The sequence below is a fragment of the Octopus bimaculoides genome, chromosome 11, assembly GCF_046866305.1.
Source record: "Octopus bimaculoides isolate indiv1 chromosome 11, ASM4686630v1, whole genome shotgun sequence".
In the NCBI taxonomy this organism is placed as follows: domain Eukaryota; kingdom Metazoa; phylum Mollusca; class Cephalopoda; order Octopoda; family Octopodidae; genus Octopus; species Octopus bimaculoides.
The window spans coordinates 28,115,251-28,127,750 of record NC_142938.1 but is presented as its reverse complement, the minus strand read 5'-3'; the positions used below and the strand labels follow the sequence as shown (position 1 = coordinate 28,127,750).

Here is a 12,500-nt window from a genome sequence, read left to right as displayed (position 1 = left end):
ATAAAAATTTTAAAAATAAATACATACAGTTTTTGAGTTCTTTTCATCATTAATTTTAAGTCCATTTTTCCATGCTTGCATGGGTTGGATGAATCGAAAGGAAAACCGAGTAACGGTGGTGGCAGCAGCGGAACAACGCACGACTGCTGAATTCCTTTCATAACTCTAATCTAATTATAGAACTGTGCTGAGTAATCATAAACTGTGAAATTGTGCAAAGCCAACATGTAAAAGTCGTGTATTGTATTTTTTAAAGAAAAACATTACTAGTTACATTGTTCACACAATGTCTTCATTCTTTTCGTTTAAACCATGTGGATGCATTTTTCAATATGGCTGTCGTTCTTGCCGACCTTCTTGTTCACATGAACCCCGTGGTGCCTTACGCATGCGCAACGGTGCCCAACGCGCATGCCTTACTTAGATTTGGATTTCATTTTCCCGCTCGCAGCTATTGCCGTTAAATTCCGGCTTGATTTGTAAATTTATGCCTTTGTCATTCGCAGGTCCTTCATAAGGTGGAGTGTTTTGGTGAATGATGTTGTATGCTTCCATGTTCTTCGGATTGTGTGTTGATACGTAAGATAATGTTTTAAGTGTGTCATGGTGTTTTCTTGTTTTCCGTAACTCTTGGATGTCTATCATTTTGCACTTCTCCTGCTCGAGACATTTCTTCCACAATAACCACCTCGTCCAAACAAAATATAACCATTGCGATAACCCCAGTCAGAGCCGACCGCAACAGAGAACCCACAATAGAATATTGGTCAGTGGAAGGACAATCAACAGGAACACTAATTCCTTATTGCAAAACCCAAGAAACCATTTTTTTAGACAAACTGGGCCAAAACCGGTTGTGAGAACCTGAAGGTGATTAATCTCTCACAGAAAACCCTTTCAAACCAGAAAATCAACATTCTCACAAAGGGATTGAAGTTCACCCCAACACCACAAAGGTCGGACCTAAAAGGTATACAAACTGATATCGAGGAATTCTGCAGAAAACTTCGCATCACTGAAGAACTGCTGGATAAAGACAATAACGATCAATCGATATTTAACAATAAAAGCAGCTGCTGTCCGACAAAAGGAAGAAATCAAACTCTGGATACCTTCTGTGATTTGGTTTCCAATTATCCCTACAATTTACTGCCACCTCGAAAATTTAAAACAAATAGAAATCGAGAAGAATATGAAATCATTAATAATCTCAAGGAGGATGACAACATAAATATAGAAGAAGCCGATAAATGGAGTGCTGTAGTAATCATGGACTAAGAAAAATACATAAACACTACTCTAATTCTCCTTCAAGACAATTCCTACTACGAAAAAATCCAGAACTACAATCAATCCAAGATAATGACTAAACTTTCTACCCTTATCCACCAGTTCCAACAAGGTTTAACGGAAGAAGAGAGAGATTACTTGATTAGTTCTGACTACAAAACCAGCAAGTTTTATGAACTTCCCAAAATCCACAAAAGTGAAGCCATAAACGAAGACTGTAACAAATCAACTTCTGTAGTCATAAATATTTCACACCCGAGAGGTTTCAAAATGAGACCAATTGTGGCCAGTCCCTCGTGTGAGATACACAGTCTCAGTAACTTGATTGACCTTCTCCGTAAACCTAGTCTCTAACATATAGCGAGCTTTATAAAGGATGATCTGGACTTTTTAAACCATATCCCAAACAAAGCTATCAAGGACTCCCTTCTGGTTTCATTCGATGTAATAAACATCTGCACCTCGATTCCTCACAAATACGGAATAATAGCCATAGAATACTGGCTGGAAAAATTCCCAAATGACATTCCTGACCGAATCATAAGAGAATTCATCGATGAAGAATTAAAATTCGTCCTACAGAACAACATCTTCAACATCAACAGAACACTTATAGACAAAAATCGGGCAAGGTGATGGGAACGAGGGTAACCCTTACTTTTGCCAACATTGTCATGGCATAATTGGAAGTCCAGACTAATGGTGCACAGGCAACAAATCCAGGACCCCACAACTAGGAAAATTCCCGTAAGCAAACACCGAGACCAATGCCCCATAAACTTAAACCCTAAATACCAAATCTTCCCTCTCTATCAATGCACTGGAAACAGTTCAACCCAATTACATTCAAATAAGGAAAGCATAATCATTAAAAAATATAAACCACAGCTGAATATCCTTTAGAAAGAAGAAAAAACACCGAAGTCGAAAAGGTAAAAAGACTCAATTCGTCCACAAAAAAAACCCAACCAGAAAGCGCAAACAATTTTTAAAACTTTAGCAACAGTCATCCACCCAGGTTTCGAAACCGCAACTCCAAATCTCCATACAATAACACCATACAAACACCAGTTGCTGACGTCACAATCATAAAGGAACAAAGATAATTATATATTTACTCTGCACATATTCCTGTGTACACCAGTACTGAAGATATCAATGACAAATTTGGCCATCTTGGAGGTGAATTACCATAATTTGTCCTCAGTCACTAACTATTGTAAATTTTACATATATAATTCAAATGAAAAAAAAAACCTTTGTTAATTATTTACTCAGATACCATCTATGTTAGTTCGAAATTTGAAGATTGTATAATGATTTTAAGTTCACTTACTAATTTCAACATGTCACAGGCTGGTGGATTGACATCTTTCCGAAACAGATTATGCAAGTCTAGAATAATTTTTCTATCTTCATCTGTTAAACCTAATCAATAGAACAGATATTTATAAAGCCTAATTTAGAGTAAGAAATTCTTAAAGTATAAAATGGTAAAAAGAAGTATTGATATGGTAAAAAGAAGTATTGGTATGGTAATTAAAATATTATTATAATTGCTTTTCTTAATAACTGAAACTGGCATGTGAATGATGCCCATCTAGACTGTTTGCAAGTGACACCAGAGAAGAAAACTTCCTTGAGGTATAAAAAATGGTATCATTTATTTAAGTGTGTGTGTGTGCATGCATGTGTGTCTGTGTGTGCGTGTGTGTGTTCGTGTGTGCGCGAAATGAAGTACTGATAATGTAATGTTTATGGTGTTATGATCGTGTTAATACAGAACAGATAATCTTAATCACTTTCATAACATTTTGGATGATCTTCATTTAGATTTTGCAGGAATTTGAAGTTCAAATTATTTCTTAAACAACAAACTTAACTTACCTGATCTATATGCATATTGAGATTTTGAAATGCAAGCCGTGTGATTTACTATTCCATGGTACTTTCTAGGGCAATTCTTTAACTGGAAGGCAAAAATAAAAGAGTATAGATATTCCATTTTCTGGGATATCTGTACCTTGCTTTGGTTCTTGACATTCAAATTTTTGGCATATAGAACTTCACATAACATCTTTCTGATTTTGGGATCTCGTAAAAAATGGTCCCACCTAACAAGGTGATAAAGGATCATTAAATTCCTTCTCCAAATGTTTAAACTAAATTGATAATTTAAAACTGTTGGTCTCACACTTTAGAAATAGTTCCTTGTTTTGATTATATATTTGAGGAATTTTATCTTTGAAGTGGAAAAGAAAGTATTCAAGAATTAAGCATTAAATGAATGCAATAATTAAAACTTTCAATATTGTAGTTTCTATGATAAAGATCATTTCATTCTTTTATCAATTTTAGTCATAGAACTGTATCAATGCCGTTGAAAGGCATTTAAGCTTATATTGATCCAATGTTGTGCTTGGTACTACAAACTTGGAAGTGAAAAAAAGGCAAGATTTAAAAAGGATCAGAACTTACTATCACAAATTATTTTGTCATACACACACATATACATTCAATGGCAATCCATACTGTTTCCATAAGCTGCATTTTATTCATAACGGGTCAACCACAATGGGTCAACCAAACGGTTGACCCATTGATATAGCACACGGTTTTCTCAAAATAGAACTGAATGCAAATCATGTGACTACAAAGCAAACATTTTAGCTACATTCATGCCATCGTTTATATAGAAAAGTTAATGGAATATTTATTACCGAGTATTCTGAAGCTGATTCTTCCAATTCTACTTTCATAGGTGATATTATAAAAGTAAGTTCTGATTCTACAACATATAAAATTTACATGTATTTAAATATACGTGTGTGTGCATGTGTATGTATATATATATATATATATATATATATGTTTATAAGATAAACTTGGAAATGGATGCATGGTATTCAATCATATAATATATATATATATATATATATATATATATATATATATATATATATATATATATATATATATATATATACATATATATATATATATATATATATATGTGCATATATACATACATATATGTACATACTTACATATATATGTATATATGCATATATGGGTACAGGACGTCACACAATGTAAGCAACATGAAACACGATCCAGCTGGTTTTCATGAACGTTTCTTAAACCAGGATGAGTGTTAATTTTATCACTTTGAGCCAGAGACAAAGAGACAGTCCATGTAGTTGATATGGGTAGTCTGTAATTTCTATGATCAGCAGGAATTGCATGTCTTGAGAATGTATGTGAGCCAGCAACCTACAGGATGGGTACATCTAGGTTATCAACAACCAAAGGCTTGATGTTTGTTGACAGGAGTACATCCGATGGCAACAAAAACTTAGGTCAAGATCTGGAACCTCATTGAGTTGCAAGACTTGTCTGTGATCAGAATTTTCAACCAACCATTATGATTACTCAGAAGTTATCTCTTATCTCATTAAGAGCATGCAGGCAGGAAATTTTAACCTGGGAAACTACATTTTGGAGATCTATAATCATTTCTGGAAGAGTGAGCTGTTGTTCTAAGGAGAGAGTTATCTCTTTTTTCACCATATGATTTGTGTGTAGGATCCACGCATATGCACACACTTGCATTCAGACACACTCTCTCATAAACACTTGTCAATATAAGTATTAAATATTAAAGACGTGACAGGGAATTGTGAGGCAGGGAGAAAGATAGAGAGAAAGAGAGCAATAAAAGAGGGAAAACTGTAAAGTGAGGAGAAAGTTTGGGAAAATCCAGAAACCCTGTAAAGATTTGGGAATATTTTAGAAGGAGAAATAATTTTGTAAATATTAAGACCCATAAAGGATCTATGTTGGCCATAAGATTGGGTTGGGAAAAGAGCATACTTTGGAAAGATTAGAGTCCTATGTAGAAGTACTGGACTTGAGTATGAATATTTTCTTGTGCATGTAGTGGGTGAAGTTTTCTGTTCTGGCATTAGGCTAAGAGCTTGCTTTCTGCAAGATCTTGAGGAATATTCTCTTTTATGCTCTGTCGATGTTGCATCTCTTGGTAGCATTCAAGTATAGTCTAGACTTTTTGGCGATCTTCAAGTCTATGTCAAAATCTGTTGCATTTTCTTTTCGCTGTCACTTGTAGTTTGTGAGCATTGTCATATTTGAGTTCATGGTGATTCTGAATGAGGTGGTGTAGCTGTAGGATCTTCATCAACTGAAGGTTTTACAATGTTTGTGCGTATGTGTGTGTGCATGTTTGTGCATGCGTGCATATGTGTCTGTGTGTCCATATATAAAACAGCAAAATAGATAAATTAAGAATAAGGTTTTAAAAGATTTAGAAACGAAGATTTGATTGTATGCATTTCAAAATATATCTACAAATAGCTGATACAATGAAACGTTTAAGGTAATTACCAAGAGCAGTTGCTGGATTTGTGGAATCTGTAGTCCCATTAGCACCGTAATCGGCATCTGAGATTGAAAAATGAATTTAAGATAAACCAAGCGTATTCCATAACTGAGTTGTTTCTTTTATATCATGTATTCTTCCAATATAATCAATTCAAGTGTAAAGCAAAATAGTTTAGTATTTAATCTACTCAACAACGGGTGGATAATGTTTCATGAAGTTTATATACATTATACTGGTTAGCTTGTTGCATGTTTTAATAAAACCAGAACAGTATTACTTATCTATGGAACTTCAATGGGTGCAATATGATGAAGTACCCACACATGGCTGCAGCTGAAAAAATATTTTACTATATTATAGATCATTATAGATCATTCTTTATAATTGTTAATTATAAAGAATGATTTATAATGGCATTTGAATATAAACTCAACAGCTCCCAGTTGATGTGTGGTGCAGAAATAAATGTGATCTACTATTAAAGCCTGATATCCTCCTTTTACATATCATATTATTCTTATATAAATATCATCATCATCATCATTTAACATCCGCTTTCCATGCTAGCATGGGTTGGACGATTTGACTGAGGACTGGTGAACCAGATGGCTACACCAGGCTCCAATCTGATTTGGCAGAGTTTCTACAGCTGATAGATAGATAGATAGATAGACAGATAGATATGCATGCACATGTATACACATCAAGCTTTCTTTCTCTCACTGCCCCTCTCTGCACACACACACACACACACACACACACACACACACACACACACACACAATAATTCATTATTGTTGGCCCTTTACAAGGCACACATTATGTTGCTACCATACATAGGATACCTCTGTGTCTATCTAAGCAACCTGACTAGCTATATCTTGTTGCAGCTTACTTCCATATACACACTTCTATCACAACAATTCAGTTTCAGCTTCTGAAATGTTCTTCAATATTGACATCATTGATGTTTGTGAAAGACAAATTGTGCTCAAAATAGATAGGAACAAGAGATAGCAAGGAAGAGATGGCAGATAGTGTTGTTGTTACAGCTTGCATTTTGTTGTCTTTTTCTTTTGACTTCAGGAAGCTCAATATCTAATCTGTCTTTATAAAATACTAGCAGTATAGCCCGGCACTGCCCGGGATTAAGCTAGGATCATTAAGTGATCAAGTGCTTTATTTCAAACCAAAATAAGTAACATCGACATCAGATTTGAGCGAAATCTGTTGAAATTAGTTTGGCTGAAAATAGTTTGCTGGCAATTTGATTGGGAAATCCATAAGGAATCAGTTTATTGGTTATTTCCACTCATTGACTGTTTTTTTTAATGTTGCATTAGAGATCTGCATAGGAGAAGGTTGATCTGAAGGTTTGCATTGGGGATCTGGATTGGAGTAACTTAGGAAAACGTACCAACAGCCTTAACCAAAAAATAAGGGGCCTGTCCCTTCTAGGTTAACTCTAATCCTAACCCTAACCCTGACCCTAAGCTGTAACCCTAACACCAACCCTAATCCTAACCCTAACACTAACCTTAACCCTAACCTGAATCCTAACCGTAAAACCCCAACCCTAAAACCCTAACCGTAACACTCTAGTGGAAATCGTGCGGGTGTTAATCTGAAAAATTACCAAACCCTTTTTGTGGTCCGAAAAGTGGGTTGGTGGGGGGTGACTGCCAAATTGTTACATACCTCTTTGTTTCATAGTTGTTGTGAAATATAAACAAAACTCTTTCGCTCCTAAAGTAGTATATGTGCATATTTGTGAGAGTGAGAGATGCGAGAAAGATGAACGATTTAAAATATATATATCTTAATTGTTGTGTGAGAAAGTATATATAATCTCATTATAAAATATAGTGTCTTTCAAAAACTGCCATCTCCCAATTATTCTTTCGTTAGACGTATTTTGTCTTCCTCTCCTACTTTTTCCTGACTTTTTTTTGTTAGACGCTAGCAAACACTCCGTACTCCCCCTGTCACGAACACACTATTTCTTTCTCTCTCTCTCTCTCTCTCCTTCAAACATGTACGCATGTCAACAAACTTCAAAATTGGTAAAAGTTGTGGATGAAAATCGATTTTTACAGCTATACGCGGGTGACTCTGAGAGAAAATGTTGATGAAAATGCAGATAAGGTCATGACGAATCTACTCCTAAAATTGAAGCGACATGTGTGCTAATTTGTGGACGTGCATAAACTACATTCACATACACACACACACACACACATACATCTTGCCTTATATATATATACGGATATGTCATACAAACATTGGTTAGAGTATTTTGTGAGCTGCTATTAGAGAAGGAAGGAAAAAGTAAAAGCATAAAAATACAAGTTACTTACATGGACATAATCCACACATTTTGGGACATATGTTTGGAACATTGGAATACTTAATACACCATTCTGGTCTATAGTATCTACCACAGTGATAACTATCTTTGCCTAGAGAACAATTCACTATAAAGACCAAGAATTAATACAGGAGACAAAATGAGGAATTGGTTTTATTGGGAAAATAAAATCTCACTTCTATGTGAAAAGTAATATTACTCAATATTTAGTTAGAGATTACAGGAATTATATGTGTATGTAATGTAAACAGTGAGAAATACAAAAAAAAATGTAAGTAGGGTCTCTTGAGGTGTGATAGATGCATATGTGACTTAATTAACAAAAGAGCTGGATATGGTGAAAGAATAGTTGTTAGTATGAGGAAGGGGACAACTTGTTCATTATGATTCTGTGTGTAGAAGTAGACTGCATAAAGGCTGTGTGAGATGTGTGATAGCAAAAGGTTGTGGGATAAAGACATGGACTGAGTGTGGAAGATCTACTTGAGAGGCTGGAAAGAAATGACACATGCATGTTATATGGGATGTGTTATTGAAGACATCAGCCGATGTATCCAAGTGAGAAATGTTCTGGTTATGGGCAAGTGATGTGAATGGGTGAGGACTGGTAGACGAAATAGTAGTTTGTAGTGATAGAAAATGATGATGCAGGTGAGAGAAGAGTGAGAAAGATGTGTGAAGTTTTGGAAAAGACAGTTCTCAAGATGCTGAGCCTAATTGATGTTGAATTGAAATAGTATTAAGCATCACACTGGGACTTATTTAAGACTGTAACTGTATGGAAAAGCATTTGCTAAAACAGTGATAATAAAGACAATGACAACAACAATGATGATGATAGTGATGATGATGATAATGATGGAGAAGGTTTACCTAAAGCTAATCTATTTTGTTTAAAACAATCAGTCATATTATATAGGAACATAATAATAGAATATAACTTCAACAGAAACAGTGAATGTATAACAAAACTCACAAGGATAATTTCAGAACTAATTACTGTCCATTTTTCTTTTTATTTGATATTATTGTCATAGTTGTTGTCATCATCATCATCATCATCATCATCATCATCATCATCATCATCATCATCATCATCATCATCATCATCATCATCATCATCATCAACGTTAACAACAACAACAACAACAACAGCTTATCTTATATTTCTACACCCAGGGTAGTTTGGGTAGATTAGCTACAGTATATAACAATTTATTTCAATCAGCATCGTGTCTTGGGAGGCCTGGTCCCATCAACATAATAAGCTGTTCTTTATCCAACAGCAGTTGTCAATATACAACACTGCCAACTCACCTGTACAAAGGATGGTACAATTTGGGATTTCTTTTTGTACTTTAATTATTATTATATATAAATAGTTTAAATATCAATATTAAATGAATATATTTACTTGAACATTCTGGTCCAGAAAAGTATTTCGAACGTTTACATTTGCAATTACAACTGTCATCAACCCTCCAACCATCATTCAGACAAACCTTTCCTTTACAATCTGAAAGTAAATTAGAAAGTTTCCATGACTTAATATATTACATTATTGAATTATGTCAGAAATTACATTTTAATTATCATGAATTTCTGATAAAAATATAAAAATAAAAATGGAAATATTTTTAAAAAAACAATGCTTTTGTCAAGTTGTAAAAAGGTGGATTGATGACTCATCATCCGTTCACATTTGCCTGATCATGTCTGATCATTGGAACAGTGTATTTTATAGCAGGATGCCCTTCCTGTTACCAACTTCCCCTTCCTGTTTCCGAGCAAAGTAATAATCTCCCAGCCGAGTGAACGAATCTCAGACAGTTCAAACATGTTTTATGGAGAGTGGTAGAAATAAATGACTTTGCATGAATGAGCCTTTTGGTTTAAACGTTGTGCTACATGTGAAGACATTTGAAGGAGTGTGGACCACGCTTTTGTGGTGGACTGCTAGCAAATCAACCATCAGAATGCTATTGTTTACACATGCAAACTCACACAAAAACACACACACACACAACAAGCTTTCTTCAGTTCCCATCTACAAAATCCACTCACAAGACTTTGTTCAGCAGTGGGGTTGAACCCTAAGCCATGCAGTTGGGAAGTAAAGTTCATAAACATACAGACATGTCTGTGCATGTATAATCCTTTTCTATTATTATTGTCTTCTGCAGTACCTTCTCCATCATTCCTTGAGTCATTGATGTGCTACACTAAATTATAAAAGACAGTGCAAGAGAACCTGCCATGGTTCTCTTGCAAACCTGTTCCCATGAAACTATAATGATACTATTATTGCTATCTGTTCTTTCTAATATTCATCACAATCCCAGTGACTTAGTGATCGGTCAACTGGAATCCTAAACCCACTGACACCTCAATTTTTTTCTGACAATTTCTTTGCTCTTTCATAGTTACATATACTTCTACCAACAACTTACATCATGTTAATTCAGGTGCTCGTAATATCCACTGGCTATTTGTCTTCCAGCAGACATTCCCAAGCAGTACATAAATACACTTGTCCCCTATATGACAAGTTTGACCTATTAATGAAGTTAGTCTTCTGAATCTATAATTTACTAGCATAATGCTTTTGTTACCATATTTCTGCTAAAATACACTGCCTTTATTTCAATGAAGGCAGCAGGCTGGTAGAATCATTAGCACAAAGCATTTTGTCCTTCTTTATGTTCTGAGTTCAAATTCCACTTTACCTTTCATCATTTTGGGATTGATGAAATAGTACCAGTTGAACACTGGGGTTGAGGAAATTGACTTACCCCAACCCCTTGAACTTGCTGGCCTTGTGCTAAAATTTGAAATCTATATTTACAATAATGAAGAATTTGATAAAATGACTTTGTCATTATTAAGCTGGTATTTAGTTTTAACACAAAAGACAGTATCAAGAGAGGGGGTTGGTATCAAAAGGATAACAGATCCTTTCAAAGAATTCACACAACAAAATGACGGCTAGCTCAACATCCAGCTTATACATTCCCTTATGAAGGTTTAGTAGTGTATCCAATAAAAAGGTCTCCTCACCGATTAGTTTTGTAGGGCCAGCACATGATCGATATGGTCTGTTAAGAGAGTAAGCAGAGTTTCCTCTGAAACATAGAAAAAGAAAAATTTTCATTTATTAACATGAAATTGGTATCTGTGTGAGCACTGGGCTTACTAGATGTAACAACCAAATTACACTCAAATCATACACTTCAAGCTTTATAAAGGATGAACACATTAGAAAGCTCATCCCAATGTACACTATACTTAAAAAAAAGGCTAGATGGTCATGGCTGGAATAGCAAGAGAAATATAAAGTGTTTGAACGTTTCAACTTACCCTGGACCATAGTTACATACATACAGTCTTCCTATATTCGTGCAAGCAGCGTATCCACAACCAACAGTAGCAGTGCTTCCCCAGACTATCTGTAAAATTGAAAACAGACTTAAAACTTTATACCTACCATCGTCTACATCCAAGTAATACATAGAATTGAATCTAGGGAACTCTAACATCTCACATACTCTCTTTAATCATGTTCACCACATTTATATTGATATACTCCATCAGAGCTAATTTTATTTTGCTAATTCTATGAGAATTTGTTGGGTGTCAATATGTTGTATATATTATATCAATATGTAAAATATGCTACATGTCTTTGTATATATATACTTTTTTTTGTTAGCAACACTTTTGTGTTTGAAGCTGGTGAATTTGTTACCCTTTATAAGATTTACTTTCTAATTCATTTGACACAAACTGGAGTTGTTCTGTTTATTTTTTTGTATTTGTCTTGCTGAAAGAGTTTGATGTTTTCTAAATTATCCAACGTTTCAACTCTCTTGCTGTAACAAAGAATCTACTGAGTAATCTTTTATCTTTTACTTGTGTTAGTCATCAGACTGCAGTCATGCTGGGGCACCACCTTGAAAAACTTTTAGTTGAATGAATCGCGGCCATTACTTAATTCTTAAGCCTGACACTTGTTCTATTGATCATTTTTGTTGGACTGCTTAGATACAAGAACATAAACACCAGTTGTCAAGCAGTGGTTGGGGACACAGATGCATCTATGAGGGTCTTTTTCTCAGTTTCCCTATACCAAATCCAGTCATAAGGCTTTGGTTGGTCAAAGGCTATAGTGAAAGATACTTGCCCAAGATAGCACACAGTGGGACTGAACTGAGAACAATGTGGTTGGAAAGCAAACTTCTTACCACGAAGCCATGCCTGTTCTATTTGTCTTTTGTACTCGAAGACTCATTCTGCTTTCACTTTACTAATCTTCCTTTACATATAATAAAATGCAATGTCTTTCACATTGCTCATACTGACCTACAGAAACTAAAACCAGAAATGAAGTGTGAGTGACAGCCAGAAATACAGTGAACTGTTATGAAATGTTTTGCTCTGAAGTTG

At 34.9% G+C, this 12,500-nt stretch overlaps 1 protein-coding gene across 7 annotated transcripts in view; it reads right to left on the bottom strand.

The window, feature by feature from the left end:
• The window catches only part of LOC106883929 (uncharacterized), a 284,619-nt gene that overhangs the window by 108,470 nt on the left and 163,649 nt on the right, over positions 1–12,500 (bottom strand). For all 7 annotated transcript variants that reach the window (XR_016243622.1, XR_016243623.1, XM_089359712.1 and 4 more), the window contains 8 exons: positions 11,415–11,503; positions 11,115–11,179; positions 9,472–9,573; positions 8,047–8,163; positions 5,692–5,748; positions 4,011–4,078; positions 3,178–3,259; positions 2,627–2,718 (listed from right to left, as the gene is read on the bottom strand). Coding sequence is in view for 5 of the 7 variants with exons in the window: in XM_089359712.1 (XP_089215838.1) it covers positions 2,627–2,718; positions 3,178–3,259; positions 4,011–4,078; positions 5,692–5,748; positions 8,047–8,163; positions 9,472–9,573; positions 11,115–11,179; positions 11,415–11,503 (672 nt within the window). In the remaining 2 variants the exon portion in view is untranslated. The remainder of the gene's footprint in view (positions 1–2,626; positions 2,719–3,177; positions 3,260–4,010; positions 4,079–5,691; positions 5,749–8,046; positions 8,164–9,471; positions 9,574–11,114; positions 11,180–11,414; positions 11,504–12,500) is intronic.